The 24,259-nt window shown below is 35.3% G+C and overlaps 3 protein-coding genes across 5 annotated transcripts; 2 read left to right on the plus strand and 1 right to left on the minus strand.

Moving 5' to 3' along the window:
• Positions 1 to 3,550: 3,550 nt before the first annotated feature.
• On the plus strand, positions 3,551 to 7,289 carry CRCK3 (calmodulin-binding receptor-like cytoplasmic kinase 3). Of its 3 annotated transcripts, XM_088502186.1 has the most exons (8): positions 3,565 to 4,104; positions 4,584 to 4,781; positions 4,880 to 5,092; positions 5,295 to 5,566; positions 5,729 to 5,894; positions 5,976 to 6,065; positions 6,500 to 6,798; positions 6,962 to 7,289. In XM_088502186.1, exons 2-8 carry the CDS (start codon positions 4,766 to 4,768, stop codon positions 7,169 to 7,171), a joined length of 1,266 nt encoding a protein of 421 aa, XP_088358312.1. In that variant the 5' UTR covers positions 3,565 to 4,104; positions 4,584 to 4,765; the 3' UTR covers positions 7,172 to 7,289. The 3 variants fall into 3 exon arrangements, with proteins under 3 accessions (XP_016199468.1, XP_088358312.1, XP_016199474.1); XM_016343982.3 differs by having other exon boundaries at positions 3,551 to 4,781; XM_016343988.3 differs by having other exon boundaries at positions 3,571 to 4,781; positions 4,901 to 5,092.
• A 158-nt stretch (positions 7,290 to 7,447) lies between these two features.
• LOC107615335 (Voltage-gated chloride channel family protein) lies at positions 7,448 to 11,732 on the minus strand. Its single transcript, XM_088502185.1, has 7 exons — positions 11,503 to 11,732; positions 11,213 to 11,413; positions 10,855 to 11,032; positions 10,395 to 10,657; positions 9,653 to 9,922; positions 8,421 to 9,549; positions 7,448 to 8,138 (listed from the first exon to the last, which is right to left on the minus strand). Exons 1-7 carry the CDS (start codon positions 11,652 to 11,654, stop codon positions 7,995 to 7,997), a joined length of 2,337 nt encoding a protein of 778 aa, XP_088358311.1. The 5' UTR covers positions 11,655 to 11,732; the 3' UTR covers positions 7,448 to 7,994.
• Positions 11,733 to 18,755: 7,023 nt separating this feature from the next.
• On the plus strand, positions 18,756 to 23,431 carry LOC107640473 (synaptotagmin-5). The gene is made up of 12 exons (XM_088502183.1): positions 18,756 to 19,115; positions 19,229 to 19,274; positions 19,416 to 19,536; positions 19,721 to 19,842; positions 20,153 to 20,254; positions 20,718 to 20,792; positions 20,898 to 20,977; positions 21,091 to 21,241; positions 21,354 to 21,584; positions 22,157 to 22,453; positions 22,743 to 22,856; positions 23,098 to 23,431. The coding sequence occupies exons 1-12, from the start codon at positions 18,901 to 18,903 to the stop codon at positions 23,242 to 23,244; spliced, it is 1,701 nt and encodes a 566-aa protein (XP_088358309.1). The 5' UTR covers positions 18,756 to 18,900; the 3' UTR covers positions 23,245 to 23,431.
• The last annotated feature ends 828 nt before the right edge of the window (positions 23,432 to 24,259 follow it).

Raw genomic sequence — 24,259 nt, forward strand, 5'->3', positions numbered from 1 at the left:
TGAAAATTAAATTTGATTTTTAAAACTGTTTAAAATTTTCAAAACAAAAATATACTTCATCGAATTTTCTTTATTTTTTTTCTTTGGGCAGGAGAATATGAGTTTTTGGCAAAGACGGAGAATACGTTTAAACTTTGGGTTGGATTTTGCAACAAAAATAATGAGGCACAGCCCAGCGTACTTAGCTTATTAACCAGTCTAGTCGGCCCATAAACGTTTAAATTGTGTGGCTAAATTAAAGTTTGGACCTTCACATTCTCTATCATATTAAAATTAAGCTCAATGGCCAAAAAAAAAAAAAAGAAGCTCGTTATCACTCCCAGTCTCCCAAAATAAATAGTCCCCCCCCCTTCTTCCAAGTGCAGCAAATAAAAGAAATGATTATAATTAGAATTAAGAAAAAGAAATGATTTCTTTAATAATTGAGAGAATGAGAGCCAAGAGGAGTTTCGATTTCATATGATTAGTAAAAAAACATAAACTCATGTTTCATTTCCACGACCAAAAAAAAAGGACTCATGTTTCAATTTTGATTGAACATGTATTTTTAAGGGCAAAACGCGCATATAAGCCCGTGGCAAACCAAAATTTCACAATTCAGTCAAAAACAAAAACGATACATGAATTAACTAGAAGTACATTTTTATATAGTTCGAATTAGTACAATTCGAATTACACATTTAAACGCACATAAGTACTAATTCGAATCAAGGTGATTTGAATTACACATACACTATCCACACTAATTCGAATTGGGTAGCTTCGAACTACTCAAGTTTTAGTGCCCATAGTAATTCGAAACAGGGTGTTTCGAATTACTCATGTTTTGCCTATAAAAGGAGTTCGAACCAACCTCATTCGAACCACCATTCCAACACCTTACCCCACCAAATCCTAGAGAAAACGACCCAAAACGACTCCAACAAAGGCTTGAGCATAATATTTAGCCGATGGGGGATAATCTGGACAGACTTTATCGTTTGGATGGAGTAGCCTATATAGCTGGTGTCATCAACGAAGAGGTTAGTATGAACTTGTTCTTTTAAAAGTAGGATCGAGTAACTTATTTTTTTTAATATATTTTATGTTAGTGGTTTTGATAGTGAATGATGTTGGTGACATTGTTTGTGAATGATTTTAGGGTTTTTATTAGTGATTTTGATGGTGAATGATGTTAGTGGTTTTGTTAGGGATTTTGTTAGTGGTTTTGGGGGATGAATGATGTTAGTGGTTTTGTTATTGGTTTTGTTATTGGCTTTGTTAGTGAATGATGTTAGTGGTTTTGTATGTGGTTTGGTAAGTGGTTTTGTTAGTGGTGATGTTATCGGTTTTGTTAGTGGTTTTGTTGGTGGTGTCGTTAGTGGTTTACTTAGTGGTTTTGCTAGTGAGATTTTCTAGTGGTTTTGTTAGTGATATTGATAGTGGTTTTGTCTGTGGTTTTGTTGTTGGTTTTGTTGGTGGTTTTGTTGGTGGTTTTATTAGTGGTTTTGTTAGTGAATGATCTATTGTTAGTGAATGATTAAAGTTGTTTTTAATTTTCTGGTACATTATATTTGCAGCCCCAACGATGTATTTCGAGCATGCGATGGCAGCAGGGTATGCGTCTGGACGAGAGGTACGTTCCATACTTGCAGATGGCCGGCTTATACCATCTTGCGAGGCTGAACGAGAGATGGTTCAGACTGGATGAGTCCCTGGTCAGTGCTTTCGTTGAGCGCTGGCGTCCAGAGATGCACACATTTTATATGCCATTCGGGGAGTGCACTATTACACTGCAGGACGTGGCGTACCAGTTAGGACTGCCGATCGATGGACGTTATGTTAGTGGTTGCCTGACAGATTTCCAGACGTACATCCAGGGTGGCCGCTCAGCTTGGGTGTGGTTCCAGAAGTTGCTTGGTGTGTTACCTCCTGCGAACCAAATACAGAAGTTTGCAGTGAACTGCAGCTGGTTCCAGGAGACCTTCGGAGAGCTCCCTGAGGGAGCCGATGAGGCCACAGTTAGGAGGTATGCCCGGGCCTATATCATGATGCTGTTAGGGACTCAGCTATTTGCCGATAAGTCCGGCAACCGCATTCACATTAGGTGGCTCTCATACGTAGCTAGGCTTGAGGACATGGGTGGCTACAGCTGGGGATCAGCTGCTCTCTCGTGGTTATACCAGTGCATGTGCCGAGTGGCGAACAGATATGTTGTGAAGTTAGTCGGACCGTTACAGCTACTTCAGTCATGGATCTTCTGGCGCTTTCCTGGATTTAGACCTGCTGGATATGATACGTTCAGCAGGCCCTTGGCCTCGAGGTACTGTTATTTTTTTTTTTGTTGTTGTCGTCTACTATTATTTTATTCTATCTACGTTTAGAATGTTATATTAGTAGGTGTTATTTTCATTTCGTGATACCACGGGCGTGAGTTGTATGTGGTCAGGTCACAATCCTTCAACGAGCGAGAAGGGACCTCGAGTGCAGATGTGGAGGCTCAGGATAGACCTCTTAGCTGGGGATGTAAGTATATGAACCACTCCTTCATATTATATAATCTTTCACATTAGCAAGTGTTGTTGGCCTAACGCTGATGCACCATGTATTCGCAGTTTATATGGATGCAGGATGCCGTACAGTTCTCCTGACGTTCTTCAGGTTGTGCATCCGAAGATATTGGAGCCTAGGCATACGACGTTATGGAGGTGTGTCACGGCGCTGATATATTTTGCCGTCATAGAGTGGCACCAGATCAGGTGCTACTGCAGTTTGGTGGAGTACAGCCCCGACCCTAGCCCGCCCTTGACATCGATTTCTTGATGTCGGAGGATGGCAGAGGTGGTGATCGTTGGTTTCCGTACAGCTTGCAGTTTTGGCACTTTTATTGGGAGAGCCGGGCGAATTATGTTTTCCGATTTGATGTTGTGCCAAATCCAAATCCGTCACATGATTTTCTGAATTGATGGGGTCAGCATGGTAAGAGATTTAATTTATTTTTAATATATATTTATATTTTAATATGTATTTTATACTGAAAACTGACTTTAATAACTAATTTTGATAAGTTAATAATTAATATTTAAACTAAATTGAGCATAATTTTATCCCTTTTTTGTTTCTCTTACAACAACAATAATTTCATCAGCTCCATACCGAGGCTACTTAACTGAATAATCATATGATTGAGACATCTGTTTTTCATTTTTCTGTGTATATTTGCCTTTCTAGCAATTATATTCACATTTGACATTTCCAAGTTTCTATGGTAACCCTTTTCACACTTTTAAAAGATTAAATAAAGAAAAGAACATTTTCACTTTGGAATACAGAATGTCAAGCATGCCCTCCAGATAGTTTCCGGGTAATTCCACAACATTTCCACTCTTTTGTCTGCAGACTTCCAAAGTTCAATTGGTCAACCACGCCATCAAAATCAAAACGCAGCACAACACAACACAACACAATAATACCGTAATCATAATTATATTAGAATGAATAAAATAAACAGTTAAATAAATATATTAATAATATTAAATTAATATAGGACTATAAGATTGAAGAGTATATCATACTAGAGACGGCAATGAGTTATATACGTCAGAGTCCACCATTGCTTTCTTCTTTTTTTCTCTTTCTAAACTCTCTCTGTGCATCTCTCTATGCAGACTTTGCTGAATAGTAAATTCTAAAATTATTTGATTCTTCTTATCTGTTATATATATTAAACAAAAACACAATCTTCTGAATTATTTTCAAGTGTGAAACCGGATTTATGAAATTTTCCTCCATAGCCGCCTCTTATTGTGTGTGTTTGTTTCTTTTCCCTTCTTGCTATGCTTTAATCTCTAACCCCCTTTCTTCCTCATTTCCCAAATCCCAAAATCCCAGCTTTCCTTGGTTTTCAGCTCAAAGTTCTGTCCTTTTGTCCTATTATGCTGTCCACGTGTTTCGCCTATGCAAGGAATTGAGTAATCGGAGTTGTTCTAAGTTCTAACAACACTTGATAGCTTTCCATGGTCTTGGATTCCATGCCAGCTGGCTCCTTGTGATTTCTTTTTGTCGGATTCTTCGAACTGGGTGTTTGAGGTTGTTGAAGAATTTCAAGCACCCGTGATAAAAAAGGCAACTTCTCTTTTGCTTTGATCTCTCTTGCCTTTTTTTTTTCCTGCACAAATTCATCTTGGCCTTCTCATTTCATGATAGCCCAATTCAATTTTTCCAGTGAATTGGGCTAATAGATTTATCGATTGTTGCTAGGATAGTTCAGAGAAAGGGGGAGAGAAAGGGGAAAAGCTTCTCCTTTTGTTCAGTGTTTTTGAACTGTGACACCAAGAGTCATTTGGGGTTTGGTGAAGTTCCAGGTACTATTTAGGGTAAATTGTGATATGATGCTTTGATCAGGTTTCTTTTGGTTTTGTTTGGCAGAAGTTGTATACACCAGCTTCGTGCTAGCTTCTCTAGGTGTGTGTTACAGGGAAATGCTTTCATTCTATAGTAATACTGAGAACTGCAATTGGACTGCACTGTTTAGTTGAGAATGGCCATCTTTGCATTATTATTGATGCTGTTACTCCAATTGTCAATAATTTCTAGCTCAGCAGTTATCTTGAGATCAAATGATTGTGGCACTGATTGGGTAGCTCATTCATATTCTAGTGATGGTGAAGAACTGTTTTACATAAATGGGAATGTAGTTAACAAAGTTGCTTTCTGTGAGGCCCTCCAATTGTACATTGCAAATGGTTGCGATTTGAAGGACTACTTTGGAAGTAACAACTGCGTGATGGATGGCTCATTTGGTATGGATCACCGAGATGTTAGTTTATGCACAGGCTAAATTTCCAGAATTGGAAACAGCTTCTCTTTTAACCGTTGTATTACAATCTATTGTTTGCAGTTAACTTACCTTCGATGGCAGGAAGGAAACTACTTCAGAAGGATTCGAGCAGTAAATCCGAATCGCAAGGGGTTTCCAAAGATGTGTCTCCCAAAGTTGGGCTTTTCGCGGGTGGAGCATTGTTGGTATGTTGTGCTGTTCTTTGTCCATGTATTTATGGGAAGAAACGAAAAGCAACTGCTCATGCTGTTTTGACCAAGGACCCGAATTCAAGTGAGTTGATTTTAGCACTGTTGTTTATCTTGTTTTTGGACTTTCCTTTGATAACCTCTGTGGCAGGCATTTTAATGTAATAATATTATGAATTCTGGATAGGATCTTTTGCTGTATCATTTTAAATGTTCAGCTTACATTATCATATGAAATTGTGCTTCCCATCATACTTAAATGAGGAATAACGAAAATTTTGCTGTAGTATTGGACTCAGCTTCCTCCTTCGAAGCAAATTCTGTCCCGGAAAAGGTCCAAGTCCCAGCCAGTCCACTTCGAGTGCCACCTAGTCCTTCAAGATTCTCAGCGTCTCCAAAACTCAAAAGAATTGAATCATTGCATCTCAACCTCAATCAGATTGCAAGAGCTACCCGTAACTTCTCAGAAACATTGCAGATAGGAGAAGGAGGTTTTGGAACTGTCTACAAGGCTCAGTTAGAAGATGGCCACGTCGTGGCTGTAAAACGTGCAAAAAGGGTAAGAAGTTGATTGTCATATGTAGATTGAAATTCTGTATCCTACTTTTAATGCTAAAGTTCTGGATTCTGTTTCTAAGGGGATTAAGTATAAGTTGATTTTCAATCTCTTAAAAGGGTAGAAGTACTTATTTTCTCTTGCTGAAATGACTTAATTGTTTAGGAACATTTTGAGAGCTTGAGAACTGAATTCAGCAGTGAAGTTGAACTTCTGGCTAAAATTGATCATCGGAACCTAGTGAAGCTACTAGGTTATATTGAAAAAGGACATGAACGCCTTCTTATTACAGAGTATGTGCCGAATGGTACTCTTCGAGAACACTTAGATGGTAAGAGCCTGTTCTATTCTTTACAAATGGTTGTCTTCAAATAGAAAATGATTTGGAATCTCACGTTCATTTAACTCACAGGTCAGCGTGGAAAAATCCTAGACTTCAATCAGCGCCTGGAAATTGCTATTGATGTTGCTCATGGCTTGACCTATTTGCATCTGTATGCAGGTCAGTAATCTCTCCATTTTGCAACTCTCTCCCGTTCAGTCTTTTTCCATTCTCTCTTTTTATAAGCCTTATTCATTAATATTGTACACTACAGTTTAGATGATCAGAGTGTAAATAAGACTCCAAGAATCTAAAGTTAAAAGAACTTTAAATATGGTTAGTGTGTTATTTTTCATGGAAGCACACTCTATTCACATGGCATAATGCTCAAGTCATGATCATTGATACCTTTTCAACATATGCTTACTTTTTCCCGTTTTGGGACCGACTCTCTCTTTACATTGATAATGTCCAGTTATTCATGATTGATAACGTTTTTTTGGCGGGGACCAAATAAAGATAGATACTTGTTCCCTTGCACAATTGGCATCTTTGTGCAATAGTCTACTCTTTATAGATCTGCCAATTGATTCCTAGCCGTTGTCTTGGAACAGAGAAGCCAATTATCCATCGAGATGTGAAATCATCCAACATTCTTCTGACAGAAAGCATGCGAGCTAAAGTTGCTGATTTTGGATTTGCAAGGATTGGCCCTATGAACTCCGATCAAACACACATTTCTACCAAAGTGAAGGGAACAGTTGGTTATTTGGATCCTGAGTATATGAAAACATACCAACTCACTACCAAGAGTGATGTTTACTCATTTGGAATTTTGCTTTTAGAAATTTTAACAGGTCGTCGTCCTGTGGAGTTGAAGAAAACTGTTGAAGAGAGGGTTACACTCAGATGGGTAAGCTCATAATATATTCTTATTTAGGTGAATTGTGTGTTTTTTCATTAGTGTTAATTGTCCATTTATAGTTGCTTAGTACTATAATCCAAAGCTTTGTTGTCTTTCCTCGTTTCATTTTCAAGCATTTAAACTAATACAGCTTGGATTTTTTTTTTTGCAGGCTTTCAGGAAGTTCAATGAAGGAAGGGTGGTGGAGCTGGTGGATCCGTTAATGGAAGAAGCTGTAAACTCTGATGTTCTGATGAAGATGTTTGATTTGGCATTTCAGTGTGCAGCACCCGTCCGGACAGATAGACCTGACATGAAAGCAGTGGGAGAGCAATTGTGGTCAATTAGGGCAGATTACTTTAAGAATTCAAGAAGTAATTAGTGAAAACTTCTTGATGGGATTGTGAGTTCTCTTGTTTTTGGTTCTTTTTTTCTTCTCTTGTATCCTGTCTAAACATGTTTTCTTTCAGGCATTGTGAATTGAAGTTTATTTCTTTCTATTTGGGTCTTGTTCTCTTTTTTTTTTTTTTTTTTATTTCTCTAACAATAATACTGTATAAACTCGTTCTCAAAGTGGGTAAAGTGGAAGGTGAAGCAAGTAGCAAAAAACATGAAAAACTGTTACAAAACTACCTAAAGTAGAGTGAGGAGCTTCCACTTGTTTCCAATGTAATTTTTTCACTGTATAGTTGATAATGAAATTTGAAACAAAAGATTATGTTAATGAATTTATTCTGTGATTCCTGTGGACCACAACTATCCCTATAAACAAATAAAAAAGATGGCTACAAATCTGAGTAGGTATTAGATGATTATACACCACACTTCATATTTTTTTAATATGAAGAGACCAATTATTATGACATTTGAAGTATGAAGCTATAAAATATAAAAAGAAAACCTACTTCAAATTATAGCCCTACTTTTCATGGAATAGCATGACATTGCCAAAGAACAAAATTTCATGTGAACATTCCGGGGCAATCATGTTTCTTATTTGGTCTATCCACTGTACATATGCGAATCAATAATTGAAGAAAAAGTGACTTATGGGCATAGCATGGCTAGATTTTCGTAAGAACCAAATGTGATTCTCCCCATTAGCACCTTCATGAAGCTGGGTACTGTGTACTCATGAATATGTAAGCCTTGTCCAACACGAGAATATCTACCATTGTTGCAAGTTCAAGCTTTGGTAGCATTACTCAGAAGCCAGAGAAGAGATTTCCCAGACAAGGGAACCGGAACCTTAGTCTTTTCCACCTGCTACTTACCAGCAAAGGATGCACCCCCAATATATGTTCCGGCATGAAGTCGTGTCGCGTTAGTATACCCACTACAGGTGATCTCTGCAGCCAGCATGCACAAAATTTAGATAGAGAACAATAATGGTGAATTCCTGGTGTGATGATCTAAAAGAAGCTTGTGAATTGAAAGGTAGATAACACAAGACATGTGACAAACCAGTTCCACTCCACCAACCTATTACCTAATATAATTGCATTGTTATAGGGGAAATAAAACAAGGACACACTACATTTTCCAAATTAGTTTAGCACTCAGCTTTTACCAACCACAAAAGCATTTAACTTTTTCCATAAGAAATTGCAGCAAGGAGAGAAAATACTTACACCAGTGATCTTGGGTATCACTAGCAGGTGCCTTAAACCTACTTCTCGAAAAAGTGTAAGGGCCTTTCCCAGTGACATTGTCTCCACAACAGTATATGGTGATGTATTTGTAAATGGATGTAAATCTATGAACATTTCCATCTCTTCCTCTGTTAGTTGTATATCTTCTATCTTTTCACCTTTGTTTGAACCCTTCTTTGCAAAATCATCTGATGTAAACTTCTTGAAGCCATCATCCCCTATCGCCCTTGGTGTGGATGAAAAAACTTTATTCTTTAACAAAGTAACAAGATGGTCACGGAGGATTAAACCTGATAAAACTGGTGCTTCAGAAAGTGGAGGCTCATCGATAACAGGAAACCCATTGTGCCTTGTAGTTTTGAGAATGAACACTATATTGCGGACTTTCTCAATGCCGTTAAACATCTGAAGTGGCCCCGTGACAACGTCACCTACCGTTAGCTGCCTCATATACGGTTCAGCATGAGTTTCTAAATAAGGGAAACCTTTGGCTTTCATAATAAGGTCATATATATTTGCATTGAAAGCATCAGCTACAGTCTTCGATACCAAAAGCACCATCATGATCAATGGTAGCAATAACAAATTATTTGTCAATTCCAGCATAATTACACATAGCGAAACTGTTGTCCTCATCGATCCACCGAGAAAAGAAGCAGCACCAAGAACAGCATAAAGGCCGTGGTGAAGATTGGTCCTTTTACCTACCAACATGCCAACAAAGCGACCATAAGATGCACCAGTAACAATAACTGGCACAAAGAGACCAGCTGGAGCAACAACACCATAGCTAAAGATACTTAAGAAAAAGCATGTGATGAAAAAGATGAACATTGATGAATACTGAAACTCTTCATTAGTGTCCCTGCTAAATAGATTCCTAATAGCATCATCGTTTGTGTTAAAAATGAGGCTGGCAAGATCATTGTAGTGATCGGGTGGGCATTGGAATTTCTTGAAGTTGCCGGATCGGCCTATTGTTGGACAAGGCTCTGCTGCATCAAGAGGACAAGGTTGGCAAGATGCAAACCATGGCAATCCAAAAAGAAGAAAGGAGGTAAAAATGGAGATTACACAGGCAAGCACAATTTTGCATATGGTGCCTTTCCTGCAATATTAAATGATGACGAAAATTAGCTTGGAATAATACATTATACAATATTATAAAATGTCTAATTTTGTTGTAAACAATTAAGTATAGTTATGCTTACTCATTGATAAAATTGTATACACGAAGAACTTTGCTAAGCATAAAGTTATATAAGCTTCCAAGAATCCCTCCTATAACGCCAAGAATAAACACAAGAGGAACTTCCGCCAAATGATATGAAATACTTGCTGAATAAACATCAAACATTATCAGTCCCCCTTTACCAAATAACCCACATTTACCACTTAAACATACATCAATCATAGCACGAAGCACAATTGCAACTATTGCTGTTGTGAAGAAAGCTCTCCAGAGAAGTGCACTTCTCCACCTATAGAACAGAAATTAATGCTTAATTAGCTTCTTTGTGAGATACCGAGGGGAACAAAATTGACTTGTGGATTTTGAAGTTAACAAGATAAATCAATGACAATGTATTGAGCAGAATTGGAAGAAAACCAATTTGTACAAATAAAAACACAAAAGTGCAATTATGTGACTGCGATTCCAGTTTGAAGGTTGAAGAAGTTTCTCAATCAACCCTTTTTATGTAAACATTTATAAGCAGAATTCAAAGTGTCTGGATTAATGTGTATGATATCCATTGTAAGTAGGAACCATTGACTACAGAGAAATTGCACATCAAACAAAACCAACAACAAATCCTTTTCGAACTCGCCGATGAGAGAAAAAAATTGATTCGAATCCTTTAGCAAAGTAAGTAAAGTTAACAGAATTTACTAGAGTCAATAAAAATTATAATGACATATATGCATAGCAGTACAGGAGTTGGGAAAACACACCAAGATGTCATCTCTTCAAGAGCAAACAACACCCCACCAACTGGGGCACGAAAGGCAGCAGCAATTCCAGCAGCTGATCCACACATTACCAAATCTCGTCGATCTCGGTCATTCTTAAAAAAGCGTAACCACTTCCACGTTAAACCATATCTCTTCGACCCGCCCTGCCCCAACAACGATGCCACACATGCACCTGTATGGACCAAGGGCCCTGCTTTCCCAATAAGAAGAGATGATGACACTGCTGTAATGCTTCCAATAATCTGTACATAAAACCAAACAGCACAGTAAATCTCTACTTCAGTGCAAACAACAATCCTTGCTAGACTGAACAGATTGAAGAAATCCAGAGTACTAATTAGGAAACAACAATTTCAGTAAATACATTATGAAGCTGAAATCATGGAAATTTCAATCCGAATTAGAGCTCCATGAATGTGAGAGCCTGGTATTTGTGTACCTTAACAAACAGAGTCCGTACAGTAAAAATTCCAGGTGCATCCACCCCATTTAGGTAAGCCTTCACCTCCGGTATACCGGAACCAGTAGCTGCCGGTGCTATCAAAGCCGTGATTACAGCAGAAAAGATAGTGAGACCCAAATTCGAAGCGAAAAATACTGCAAATGCCAACAGAAACCTGTAAGAAATTAATACATAGACTTTATCAGCAACTTCACATTCTAAAAACAATTCAATTCATTACTGCACACCAAAAAGCACAAATTCGGAAAACAGAAACACAGTTTCACAACACTGTTTCCAATCCATCAAAACTAGAAAAGAGAGGCAAGGATGAAAAATTGAAAAGTAAAAGTACCTCCTTTCCAACATCATATTGGATGTGATAACAAACTTGATGCCAGCGAGATTCTCAACAGCGAGATTGTTGCAGAATGCGATGAGGCTAACGATCAAACCAATGAGGAAGCACAAGAGCCACTTCATGAATATGTATTGGAATATCTGAGAGGCCCCTCTGCTCCTCCAATCCTGCTTGAAGAACTCGTTCTCTATGATCCTGCACAAACCAATGGGATAAGATTGGGAAATGGATAACGGAAAAGTTTCCAACTTTGGAAGAAAGAAGGAAGAAGAAAAAGGACTGACTCGTAGTCAAGGCTCTCAATTGGGGAGACATTGGAGCCTACGATGGCAACCTGAGAAGTAGAGTTGACTAAGGATCTTTGGGAAGAAAGCAAAGGTTGGTGAAGAGACTCAGGGTCACCATTAACCGTGTCTTTCCTCAACGCCAACGGCATGGCTTCCACGACCGCCGTGCTGCTGCCGCTGCTGGTGGTGGGTGCGTTTGGTGCTCTCTCTTGTCAAGTTTTTTGGTTGCCTGTTGAGTAGTGAAGTGAAATTATATACTACTTTTTCAGCTGGAAAATATCAGTTTTTTTTATTATTATTTTAAAAATATCATTTAATTGAGTTTGAAAATTTTAAATATTTTTTATCCAACACGCTTAAAATTTTATTACATTTAATAAAGTGATAATACATAGTTAAATTATTTATATAAAATTATTTTATACTGATTAATATATAAAAATTAAAATAATTTTTTATTGTCGTGAATGTTTAGTATTCTAATTTGTGACCTGAAATATATCAATTAAGAATATAATTATGTTATATATATATTAAAATTAATTATTAATATAAAATATATATTAAAAATAAATTAAATAATATATAATATAATTAATTTTAATGTATAAATAATATTTTTTTTACTCAGCATGATGAAGGAAAAGTATGAGTCAAGCTTTAAAGTGATCCGTGAAATTACACCCGAGTCTTAAAGTGGTCCTGAAGTTAATAGTTATCCAATTTTATCATTGAACTTGGACTCCGGAACTCATACTAGTCCTTAAAACACTTTCCGATCATCAGAACATTGAAACGACGTTGTTTTGTATTATATATATATATATATATATATAAAACAACTCGAGCCTCCACCTCCTCTTCCCTTTTCCCAACGCCTATTCCTTTTTCTCTCATCTCTGGCATCCTTCTCTAGCCACCACCAATGCCCGTCTCAACTTTCTCTCCCTTTTTACCAAAATCTGCATCTTTCACCTCTTAGAATCACTTTCCACTTCTTGGGCTTCTCGCTTTCTACATCAAACACGCAAAGAAAAAGATAAAGAAAAAATAATAAGTCTTTTGGACTTGTACCATGTTTTCGCTAGAAGGAGAAAGAACAAGAGCTATCCTCTGTTCTGCTGTTTCTCTGTGTCAATGAGAGATTGGTGAGCTGGAGGGAAAAGTTGGGGGTCGTGTTCTGTGAGTGATGATGAGGTCGAAGGGAAGGAGCGAGCCAGCGGCGCAAGGTGGTGGCAGCGGTGGCTGGTCTTGCGCAAAGGGGAGGAGAAAAATAAGGAGAAGAAGAATATGAGGAGGAGGGAAGAATAAGGGGTTGTGGGGTGGTTTCTGGAGTTGCTAGTGGCTGGCAGCTTGGGAAGGAACGATAGAGGGAGACGTCGCGGCGGTCTGGGTTCGACAGCGGCACTAGGGTGGTGGCAACCGGCAGCGAGCTTGTGGAGAAAAAGGACTGGCTTCGGTGGTCCTATGGGTTGCACCGGTAGTCCGCAACAGAGAAGTCAAGGAACAAAGAATAATGGAGAAAGAAGAAAAGAAGGAAGGGGAAGAGGGAGGGTCGGAGGGGGAGGTCAGTTTTTTTTTTTTTTTAAATACAAAATGACATCGTTTTAGTGTTCTGATGAACGGAAAGTGTCTTAAGGACTAATATGAATCTCGAAGTACAAATTTAAAGATAAAATTAGGTAAGTATTAAATTTAGGGACCACTTTAAGGTTCGAATATAATTTTAGAGACCACTTTGAGACTTAACTCGAAAAAATATAAAAGTAGAGATAGATAGAAGGAAAAAAGTGACTAAATCCCCATTTTGATCCCCGAGATTCATGGGATTACCCATTTTGGTCCTCAAAATTCAAAATTATCTATACTGGTCCTCCAGATTTAAGTTTGGACACCAATGTAGTCCCTCGACTTTTTTCGGCGATGACTAGGTAAATGGAATGCTGAGATGACACCTTTCCTACCACACTGATGATGAGTAAACGGCGTCATTTATCCTTGGCGCTCAAACAAGTTAGAAAAGTCGTCTAAGTAGACAACTCTTTTAAACAAGTCAGACTTTTGAGGCTCCACAGTGTTGTCTACTTGAATGACGTTTCTAACTTGTTTAGGGGCTAAGGATAAACGGCGTCGTTTACTCATCATCCAGTGTGGCAGAGAATGTGCTATGTCAGTACTCCATTTGTCTAGTTATCGTCGAAAAGAATCGAGAGACTACATTGGTATCCAGACTTAAATCTGGAGAACCATATAGATAATTTTAAATTTTAAAAACCAAAATAGATAATTACGTGAATTTCAGAAACTAAAATAAAAATTTAGTCGAAAAAAAAGGGTAAAAAACTACTACTATTTATACTCATTGGTATTATTATTAGGTTCCCCTGTTAGTATTATTATGTTATATATAGAATACTTAAAAGACATTTATAGTTAAAAGATATGTAATAAGATCAGTTTAAATAGCACATTTATAATTACTTTTATCTAATTAAATTATAACTAAATCAGTTAAGGATAAAAAAGTATATTTAAATATTTCATAAAATGATACATGTACTTTTTTTTTTAATGGCTAGAATATATACTGTCGAACATATTCGCCAACCTTTTGCTTATTTCAAAATACTTTAATTTATAATATTTTTATTATATTATATTTTTTGGCATATGGGATTGGGAAGAAAGAATAAAGTGGGCGTGACTCACTTTTTAATTGCATACTTGTATATTTCGTTTGCGAAATTGTCACCTTAGTACACATGAATTTAAAATTACAAGTGTGGACCTAATGTCTAAGGGCATCGTACATATTTATTATTTGCAAATAAAAAAATGTTTCATACTTTTGAGTGACAATAATGTGTTAGTGACTTAGTGGGACTTAGTCGATTGCGATAGAAGCAGTTCTCTCTAGCGAAAGACTTCATTTTTATATTTTTTTATTGTGAATTTCTAGGAGAATATCATTTTGATGTCAAGTTATTGGCAACTCCATGCTTAATCAAATAATCAAACTATCTGACACTTATTTGATTAATAAAATATTATATACATAAGATAAAATTAAAATTTTTAATATTTATTTAAATAGATCATAGATGAATAAATTGACTACATGACAAATTTAGGTTGAATTAATTCTGTATACTTTATTTTGATTCTTTTAAGATACTACATTGCTTATCACATTCGTCATCTATGAGTCGCTGAATTAATCCATCTGTCCAGATGAGTCACTAAATTGATCCATCAATCAAAGGTTGAAAATTATGTTTTGGTTTTTAACGATAAACTCAATAGAAGGAAGTGCTTTCTACTTTTAGCTATTAGCTTTTCGCATTTATTCTTGTGCGCGTGTACCAATTACATATTTACATTGCTACCACTGCTTCTTAATTACTATTATTTTATATAATAAATGTTTTTTAATTTTTTAGGTAATCTAGAAAGGTTATTATATTAAGAACTTGCTACTTATTATGTCAAATGTGAGCGGATTTTATAAATTGAAGTAGGAAAAAATGATATAGATCCATGTGGCAATGTATATAATAAATTTTATTTTAATATACTGATAATATAAAATATTTTATATAATTATATATCTATTTTTTTAAATAATTATTCATACGGTGAATAAAAATAATAATTTTCTTAATGATATAATATTATTGTAATAAAAATTAAATTTTATATTATACCTATTCAATTCGTATAGTCTAAATGGTTCATAACGTTTTATATCTATTCATTTATTAACGAGAATATTGAGATTTCGATTTTCAATTCATTTTGTTGGATCTTCACCAGAGAAACATGCGGTGAAAGAAGACACGCAAATAAAACAAGGGACGAAATGTTAAGGTAATTACTCGTTTATTCCTTTTTAAATTATACTACTTATATACTAAAATTAACAACTCAAATAAATTATTAATATAAAATATATATTAAAATATAAATACACATTAAAAATAAATTAAATTATATATATATTTATATATAAATACATTATTTTTTTTATTTTTTATTTTTTTTTACCAAAGATAGGAGACTCGAACCCGCAACCTCTTAATTGAGTATTGAGAGTCTATGCCATTTGAGCTATTACTCATTGGCATATATAAATACATTATTAATTGATTTTAATATACAAATAACATTTTTAATTTCATTTTGGGTCTAGCACATATATCCTGCAAAGGCAGAATTGTACTTTTAAAGAGGAAGAAAAATAATTATTTTTCATTGTTTGGTTGTGAAGAGAAATTAAAAAGGAAAGAAAAGGGAGGAAAAACTTATTTTCTCTCACCACTTTCAATATTATCCTTTCACTTTTTTCAACATATTTTATAATACAAGAATAAAATTGTCTTTTTATAACATTTTTTTTCTTCTTATTTTTTTATATTCAAACACATTTAAAGAAAATAAAAATTCACTCAATTTTTTTTATTTCTTTTCTATTTCTTTTCTTTCTATTTCTTTCCTTCCAACCAGACATAGCCTAAAGGAAATTCTTTTTTAAACTTTAAATATTATTTTATTTTAAACAAAAAAAATTTACTAGAGTTTGAAAAAAAAATATTACGTATAAATAAAATAAGTAATTATAATTAAATGAAGTAAACATTTAACATAATCTACTCTACAAGTGTCTCGGTTTTAATTAGCAATGAGCAATGAGCGAAGCTTCCTTATGCAATGGCGGCAATGCCAATGAGTATGTGTTTGGTACATTCACGAAATTGTTTCACACATGCATACGCAATAATAATTGCATTTGATTAGATAACTAACCTTCCGTTCAAAGGAAGACCATTAGACAAGCACCTAGGTGTAACCAACCAGAATTGACTCAAGTGGGGTATGTTTGAGGTTTCTGTGTCTCGTTTATATTATTGGAAGAATTTTAAGTATACCGAAAATACTAGTATTTTAGTTGTTTTAACCGTTGATTTGAATTATAAAAAATATATAAAATATATATTAATTAAAATTAACAGTTAAAACAATTGACTAGTGTTTTCAGTACACTCGAAGTTTTTCCTTATTATTATTCAAGTCAAGTTGCTTCTATCATGAAGATAAATAATGTAAATGATACATCTACTGATTGTTCCTACTGCATCGTAGTGATTCATTTCACATTCCAATATCATCATAATAATCACAACTTCCCCGAGAAGGGAATAATGTATGTAAATAGTGATCATATTATTGGGAACAGGAGCGTATATGTATATAACGTTCAACATGTATATCAATTATGATAAATTAAAGTTACTTGTTACTAGCTACTACCTTACAAATTTGATTTTTGATTTTATAGCTAGGACATGGGCATGGTAATGAGTGGTGTGGAACTGGAAACGCATTATATCATTTTTCAGTGATATCTGATAATACTGTGCTAGTGTGCTGCAACTTTTTATTTCATTGTTAGGGTGGGTATATTATTGAAGCCATTTATGAACTGACAAGGAACAATAATAACATGTATGTAACATTATTATCATTTGCTTCCTTAATTCTTTTTTTTCATATATATATATATATATATGTTATTTTTTTTTTCCTGAAAATGTCAAGAGAGAGTTGTTTTTAAAGACTTTAAACCTGCATGAATAAATTTTGTAATAAAATGTCAAGGACTAATTTTTTAGGGATGAATTCGAATCTCTGATATTTTTTTTTACTAATGAATTAATCAGATAAATTTTATTCGGGGGGGGGGGGGTCAAAGGGTTGATGTAGTGATATCTGTTATTGGGCTTGGACTATGAGGAGCCCAGTTATGTTGTGATATCTAAACCAATGAAAACCTTGTATAATGCGCTACACTTTTCATTTAGCAAATCAAGCTCAAGCCCATATAGCCCATAGTTAAAAGCCTCTTTACAAATTTCAATAATAAAAATGCCTCTCCGCACACTTGACCAAAAATATAAAATCACATCACACAGATAAAAAAACAAACATTCATCTTGTAGTATATTTTTTGGAAAAAACCCAAAACAGCCTGATAATTACCTCGAAAGACAACGAAGTCCTTGACAAAAATAATACTCAATTCGGAGCCCTTGACAATTATTTCGAAAGGTCAATAAAATTCCTGTACAAAAAAAAGTCAATATTATTTTCTTTGGCATAAAAGCTAATTAGTCCAAAAAAAAAAGATCAGAAACCAAATTAAGTATTTTTTTTTTAGGGTCTCATTATCCTTTCGAAATAATTACGAGAAGTCGGGTGGTTATTCACTCTATATTTTTTGTACAGGAAGCTTATCCTTGTGATCTTGTGCTCCCAAATTACGCTTTCAAGAATAGTTCATTTTATTTAGTTTCGTATCTCCAAATGGCAATTGGCGATTGGTGCACTAAAGAGCTGGAAACCTGCTCAACAAGAAAATGTCCTTTTCACCAAACAGAAGAGTCCATTTGTCACAATTTTAGGATTTGTCATCAGGCCAATATAGTCTAGGTCAAGTACTAATCATTTCTTAAGTAATTTTTGTTCTTGTCTACATAGTATTTGTTAATTTGTATATAAGTGGGGACCTAAATTTAAACTACATGTGCCTTAAAACTTAAGACTGGACTTAGCCCGTGCTATAAAAAATATCAATTATAGATTTCTAGCCAATATTGTCATGTAGCAATCTTTTAACGCTTCCTATAAAATGCAAGGGACCAAGGGTGACCTAGTCATGCGTATCCACATATAACCATTCACGTTATCCTAAAAAATGGAGAAATTTCTTTAAAACCATATAAAATATAAAAAGATCTCAACAACATGACATGAGTAGACGGATCCCTATTCCCATTATCTTCAGCCGAAAATGGATTGACTTGAATTTATCGAATAATGAGTAATTAATTAATTAATTAATTAATTATGTTTACTAATTAAAAAAAATAAATGCTGACATGGCGATATTCCATTGGTGGGACGGCTTAAACCTTAATAAACGGAAGAAATTCAATTTAACGCAACCAAAGAGTGCGTGTGTGCGTGACTCTCTGACTTCCAATGAAAAAAGAAAAAGAACGTAGACCGAAGTCAGAGTTTTTAGTTAGTTGCAGTAATAACTAATGAGGTGGTTTCGCTGTCTGGCTCTACCTCGATTAAACCGTAATAAACTTCTAAGTTGTAAAATTAAGCTCCCGCTTAACAATAATCACTATCACTAATCAGTAATCACCGCTTCCGTACAAGTACTACTCCACTAGTTACTGTAGTAACAATTATTGTGATTCATTTCATTCTTATCACAGAGAGAGAGAGAGAGAGAGAAGGAGCATCGTTATCACACGTTTTTCCTCCCCGGGATCACAAACAAGCACCGAATCGGTGTGACTGTAGAAGGAAGCAAAGAAAAAGAAAAGGATGGGTTTCGTGTTTGGGTTGGTGGTGGGGGTAGTGGTGGGGCTCGCCGTCATCGTCGGATTCGTCCGCTCAGAGAATGCTCGCTCCAAGCAGCGATCTCAGCTCGCCGCCACCATCGCTGCCTTCGCCAGGATGTCCGTTGAAGATTCCAGAAAGCTCCTCCCGCCTCAGTTCTACCCTTCTTGGGTCGTCTTCTCCAACCGCCAGAAGTTATGCTCTCTCTTCTTGTTCGTATTCTTTGCATCTGGCAACTAATTAACTCATTCGTTAGACTCTCACACTGTTCATTTTCTTTTCTTGTTTTTGTGTTTGTGTTTCTTCAGTTAACGTGGCTCAACTCGCATCTTACTAAGATCTGGCCCTATGTTAATGAAGTAACTTCAACTTTACTCTCATTATGACTTCTGATTAATGAACATATCTTGGATTTTGGTTCATTAATTCGCCTAATTCATAACTGTTTTGTTTTGTTTTGGTTTCTTTCTATAATTTATTAACTGTTTTGGTACTGTTAGGCTGCTTCTGAGCTCATAAAGATGTCGGTGGAACCGATTCTAGAACAATACAGACCCATTATATTGGCTTCTCTCAAGTTTTCCAAGTTTACTCTTGGCACTGTTGCACCACAGTTTACAGGTTTGGAATTTTCTTAATTCAGTCTTTCATTTGCTTCAATTGAAATTTAGAATGGTTATTTGTTTTCTAGAATGTGGACTTCGTGTTTTGTTTGTTTTATGCAATCGTGTTATTCATCTTAGTTTCAAATGTTTCTTACTGGAGCTTCTGCTAATGGATGTCATGAAATTTCGCTGTTCTTTAGGGGTTTCTATAATTGAAGATGGAGGGGATGGTGTTACAATGGAGTTGGAAATGCAGTGGGATGGCAATCCAAGCATTATACTTGATATTAAAACTTTGCTTGGTGTTGCACTGCCAGTGCAGGTGAATGTCTTCACTTTTACTTATGGCGGTGTATCTGATTAGATCTCTTCAAATTAACCGGTTGCCTACTTATTTATTTTGACGTCCACTTCTCCAGTCCTTATATTCAGTTTCCCTGCTAATTTTGCCAATGTATAGAAATGTTTATGATTGAGGCTTTCTAAATTCAAACATCATTCGTTTACACAAGTCACGATATTAAGTTGATGTATTCATTTAATCATTTCCATCCAAAAATGAAAGAAGGATTGATGAACTCCTTGAACGGTTATAGTTGATTTTGTATTCTTGCTCCTCTCTCTCGTTTCAGGTAAAAAATATAGGATTTACAGGTGTTTTCAGATTGATTTTTAAGCCACTAGTTGATGAATTTCCTGGTTTTGGAGCCATTAGCTATTCTTTAAGACACAAGGTACGATATTTTTTTCTTGAATTTAGGCACTTTCCACGTGTTTCAGTGCATCTGCATTAGTATTAGGCTTCCAATGGTGGTATCCAATGGGGACAAATGCAATCTTGAGGTTCATTTTCAGTCAAGTTAAACTGAGGTTATATGTTTTTGCAAGATCATCCAAGTAATATATAAAAAAATTGCATTTAGGTGTTTATTAAATTTCTTACATATTAGACAAGGCTAGGCACAACAGTAAGAGTGTTAATTCTGACTTGATCTGAGGTACTTGCCATGGGAACTGTCTCTTTGCTCATAGCTCGTATATTTAGTGTTCTCAAATACACCCACACTGACCGCATGCAGTGCCTTCATCCCAACATTCTCAGTTTGTCCACTTGCCAAGCCATATTTCTACAAAGACCTGAAAAGCTCAAGAACCTATGTGTAATATATTTAATTTTTCAGAACTTTTAACTTTCAGAAAAACTTGGATTTTACGTTGAAAGTCGTTGGCGGTGACATATCAGCAATCCCTGGATTATACGATGCAATTGAGGTTTTAACTGCTACCACCATTTCCAATTCCTGCCTCTAAGATGAATTGGTTACGTGCCTAAAATCAAGGTATTTTATAATAATTAGGTCTACTATATTGTTTCAGGGGGCAATTCGGGATGCTGTTGAAGATTCTATTACATGGCCTGTGAGAAAAGTTGTAACTATCTTGCCAGGAGACTACAGGTATTCAAGTTATAGGAGTACTTTAACTACAAATCAGAAGATACTGTGGTATGATATTGGTTTGCTATATTCCAGATTTGCCATTTTGGTCCTCATTGTATTTTATGGTTCAGTGATCTGGAGTTGAAGCCTGTCGGGATATTAGAGGTAAAGCTTGTGCAAGCAAGGGAATTGACAAACAAGGATATCATTGGGAAATCAGATCCATATGCTGTCTTATACATACGGCCTTTACGTGACAGAATGAAGACTAGCAAGACAATTGTAAGTTAGATTCATCCATCCCTTTTCTGTCTCTATTATATACCATTCTTTTGCAAGCATTTAATTTATTAAATTGTGGAAGAAATAACACTCTTTTTCTTCTTCCCTGCAGAACAATGATTTGAATCCTATTTGGAACGAGCACTTTGACTTTATTGTTGAAGATCAGTCCACTCAGCACTTAGTGGTTAAAATCTTTGATTCTGAAGGTTTACAATCATCTGAATTGATTGGGTGTGCTCATGTCAAGCTTAGTGAACTTGAGCCTGGTAAAGTTAACGATAAGTGGTTGAAGCTGGTTAAGGATTTGGAGATCCAAAGAGATAACAAGAACAGAGGGCAGGTGAGAATTCCTATTTTGTTGGAAAATCTACCATCAGATGACTTTCTAAGAGCCTTAGATGATAAATAAAGTCTATTTGAGCCATCATCAACCTATCCTTCTGGGATTGTTAGTTTGTCAACTGTCTTATCTTCCTATATATTATGAGAAAAACTTAGCTTGTTGGCTCCATGTATTGGGTATATATAACAGTTATTCGAAAAATAACTTGGTTGCTTCATGTAGAAATGGGATTATGCACTTTGCAACTGAAGTCCCTTTTTTTTTTTTTTTTTTTTTTTTTTTTTTTTTTTTTTGAGTGACCCTCTTTCATTCACACTGAGCACTTGTCCATTTTAAACCACAAAGATGTAATATCATTTTTGAAGTGTAGATGCTTTTGCTTTCCATAGTTCAAAAACTGAATGGTACTAATCAATAATGTTTGAAATTATATTCATTTTCTTTGTTTGAAAGCATTTGTTTATATATAAAAAAAAAAAAAAAAAACTGTTGTTAAAAACATATTTTCCACTGTTTGTCTGACATAAAAAGATTTTGTTTTTCTCTTAATTTTTGTTCTATATGCTCAGGTACATTTGGAGCTTTTGTACATTCCTTTTGGCATGGAGAATAGCTTTACCAACCCATTTGCTCCCAAGTACTCAATGACATCCTTGGAAAAGGTTCTCAAAAGTTCAACAAATGGAATAGAGTCTAATGGAAATGAAAATGAATTTACACAGAAGAGAAAGGAGGTTATTATTAGAGGAGTCCTTTCTGTTACAGTGATATCTGCTGAAGATTTGCCTGCAACCGATCTCCTGGGGAAATCTGATCCTTTTGTTGTTCTTAGTTTGAAGAAAGCAGAAACTAAAAATAAAACCAGGGTATGGTCTTCTCATTTTGATGGACCAAGTACAAAAAGTAACTTGCACTTCAGGATCATTTCGAGAATCATAGAAATGGGTCTGAAACAAATATAGTTATAGTTAACGAACTCTATTATACTTACTTTTATATCTTTTTCCTTTACTCTTGGGGTGGATTATGGGGGAATTGTGGATGATATCTAGAATGGTGCATTTCATGTTTTCCGCTGCTTTATATTATTGCAGCTTAGTTAATTATCAATACATTATAAACTTACCTGACCCAGGAAGCTTGTTAAATTCACAGGTTGTCAATGACTGCTTGAATCCTGTTTGGAATCAAACATTTGACTTCGTCGTTGAGGATGGATTACATGATATGCTAATGGTGGAAGTGTATGACCATGACACATTCGGAAAGGTAAAATATTTGCACCGTTTGTTCAATTATTTACCAAGATTGCCCCATTTTTAATGTCTCAATGAGTTTAAAGTCAATTGGCTCTAAAGTTTATATACCAATTATGTGTGGACTGACAATGTTGTATCAAGAGCATTAACAGCTGAATGGAGGTTATAAATCTATGGATGTGTCTTCTGTCCACACAAAAAAAAGATGTCAATTTATCATTTTCTGATGGTTGCGCCCTTAATTGATGCAGGATTATATGGGAAGATGCATATTGACGCTTACTAGGGTCATATTGGAGGGGGAATACAAAGAACGTTTTGAGCTTGAAGGTGCAAAATCTGGTTATTTGAATTTGCATCTAAAGTGGATGCCCCAACCAATTTACCGTGATTCTTGAGTTTCTGACACAATATGTAAGTTCATAGAGAGTACAGTTGTGCATAACGTAGACCATATTGTCACCAACATACTTCTGCTATTGTATTGTGTATTTTGAATCTTTCTACTGGTTACAATAAGCAATGTACATACTCATCAAACATGGTAAAGATATAAACATTTTTGTACCACATTATCCCTTGAAATCTTCTTGCCCTGTTAATTGCTTTGATCATTAGCTCTAACCTCTAAGCCACCGCCTCTTGTCATGCTTATATTTTATCGACCTGCTGTTTTCTGTCCAACGTCATATACACATCCAAAACAATTGTGAAACCTAAAATCGATTTCTATTTATAAAATGAATTTTTGGCACCTGTCAATATACTTTGATATCAATATAGTTAAAGGAAATAAATCTTTAAAAGGCCACGATCTCATTTAAAATTGCTATTCTATCCAGCCACCAACAAAACTGTGGTATCAGATTTGATCATTGACAATAACTAAAATTGAGAAAAACAAACATTTATATATAGGTATGACTTTTTTTTCTTTTTTGAAAGCAGGAGCTCAACACAGTAAAGTGGAGCATATAGAACTAGACAAAGATCAAAAGTCTACTTAAAAATAAAATAACGCAATACACGTAAAAGTTCCCATGTCATTTTCGGCATAGTCATCAACAATCAAAGGGATCAACACCTTTTCACTTATTAACGCTCGTTACGGTCATGTTGATCACTTCTTCAACACTTCTGTTCTAGTTCTGGAAAATCTTCTTATTCTTTTCCATCCATATGTATAACTCTTGCTGAGTACTGAAATAATAATAATAATAATAATAATAATAATAATAATAATAATAATAATAATAATAATAATTGTACTGTATCCCTAGTACATCGAATGAATCGAGTTATACCTCGGCACGTTAAACTACATTCAAAAATTAAAACGACTTTATCCTAACAAACCATTCCCCATGATCTCGCCCCAAAGTCAGTCACGAAGATCTCGACTCAAGCCGATGA

The sequence above is a fragment of the Arachis ipaensis genome, chromosome B1, assembly GCF_059453495.1.
Source record: "Arachis ipaensis isolate K30076 ecotype BB chromosome B1, ASM5945349v1, whole genome shotgun sequence".
NCBI lineage: Eukaryota > Viridiplantae > Streptophyta > Magnoliopsida > Fabales > Fabaceae > Arachis > Arachis ipaensis.

Excerpts from the sequence above, each read along its gene's own strand:
- CRCK3 (XM_016343982.3), top strand. The coding sequence starts at position 4,520 with ATGGCCATCTTTGCATTATTATTGATGCTGTTACTCCAATTGTCAATA. Across the intron at positions 6,066-6,499 it reads CTATTTGCATCTGTATGCAG|AGAAGCCAATTATCCATCGA; the intron begins GTCAGTAATCTC and ends GTCTTGGAACAG. Across the intron at positions 6,799-6,961 it reads AGAGGGTTACACTCAGATGG|GCTTTCAGGAAGTTCAATGA; the intron begins GTAAGCTCATAA and ends TTTTTTTTGCAG.
- LOC107615335 (XM_088502185.1), bottom strand. The coding sequence starts at position 11,654 with ATGCCGTTGGCGTTGAGGAAAGACACGGTTAATGGTGACCCTGAGTCT. Across the intron at positions 11,033-11,212 it reads AATATGATGTTGGAAAGGAG|GTTTCTGTTGGCATTTGCAG; the intron begins GTACTTTTACTT and ends AATTTCTTACAG. Across the intron at positions 10,658-10,854 it reads TACGGACTCTGTTTGTTAAG|ATTATTGGAAGCATTACAGC; the intron begins GTACACAAATAC and ends TTTTATGTACAG.
- LOC107640473 (XM_088502183.1), top strand. The coding sequence starts at position 18,901 with ATGGGTTTCGTGTTTGGGTTGGTGGTGGGGGTAGTGGTGGGGCTCGCC. Across the intron at positions 19,116-19,228 it reads TCCAACCGCCAGAAGTTATG|GTGGCTCAACTCGCATCTTA; the intron begins CTCTCTCTTCTT and ends TCTTCAGTTAAC. Across the intron at positions 22,857-23,097 it reads ACCATGACACATTCGGAAAG|GATTATATGGGAAGATGCAT; the intron begins GTAAAATATTTG and ends TAATTGATGCAG.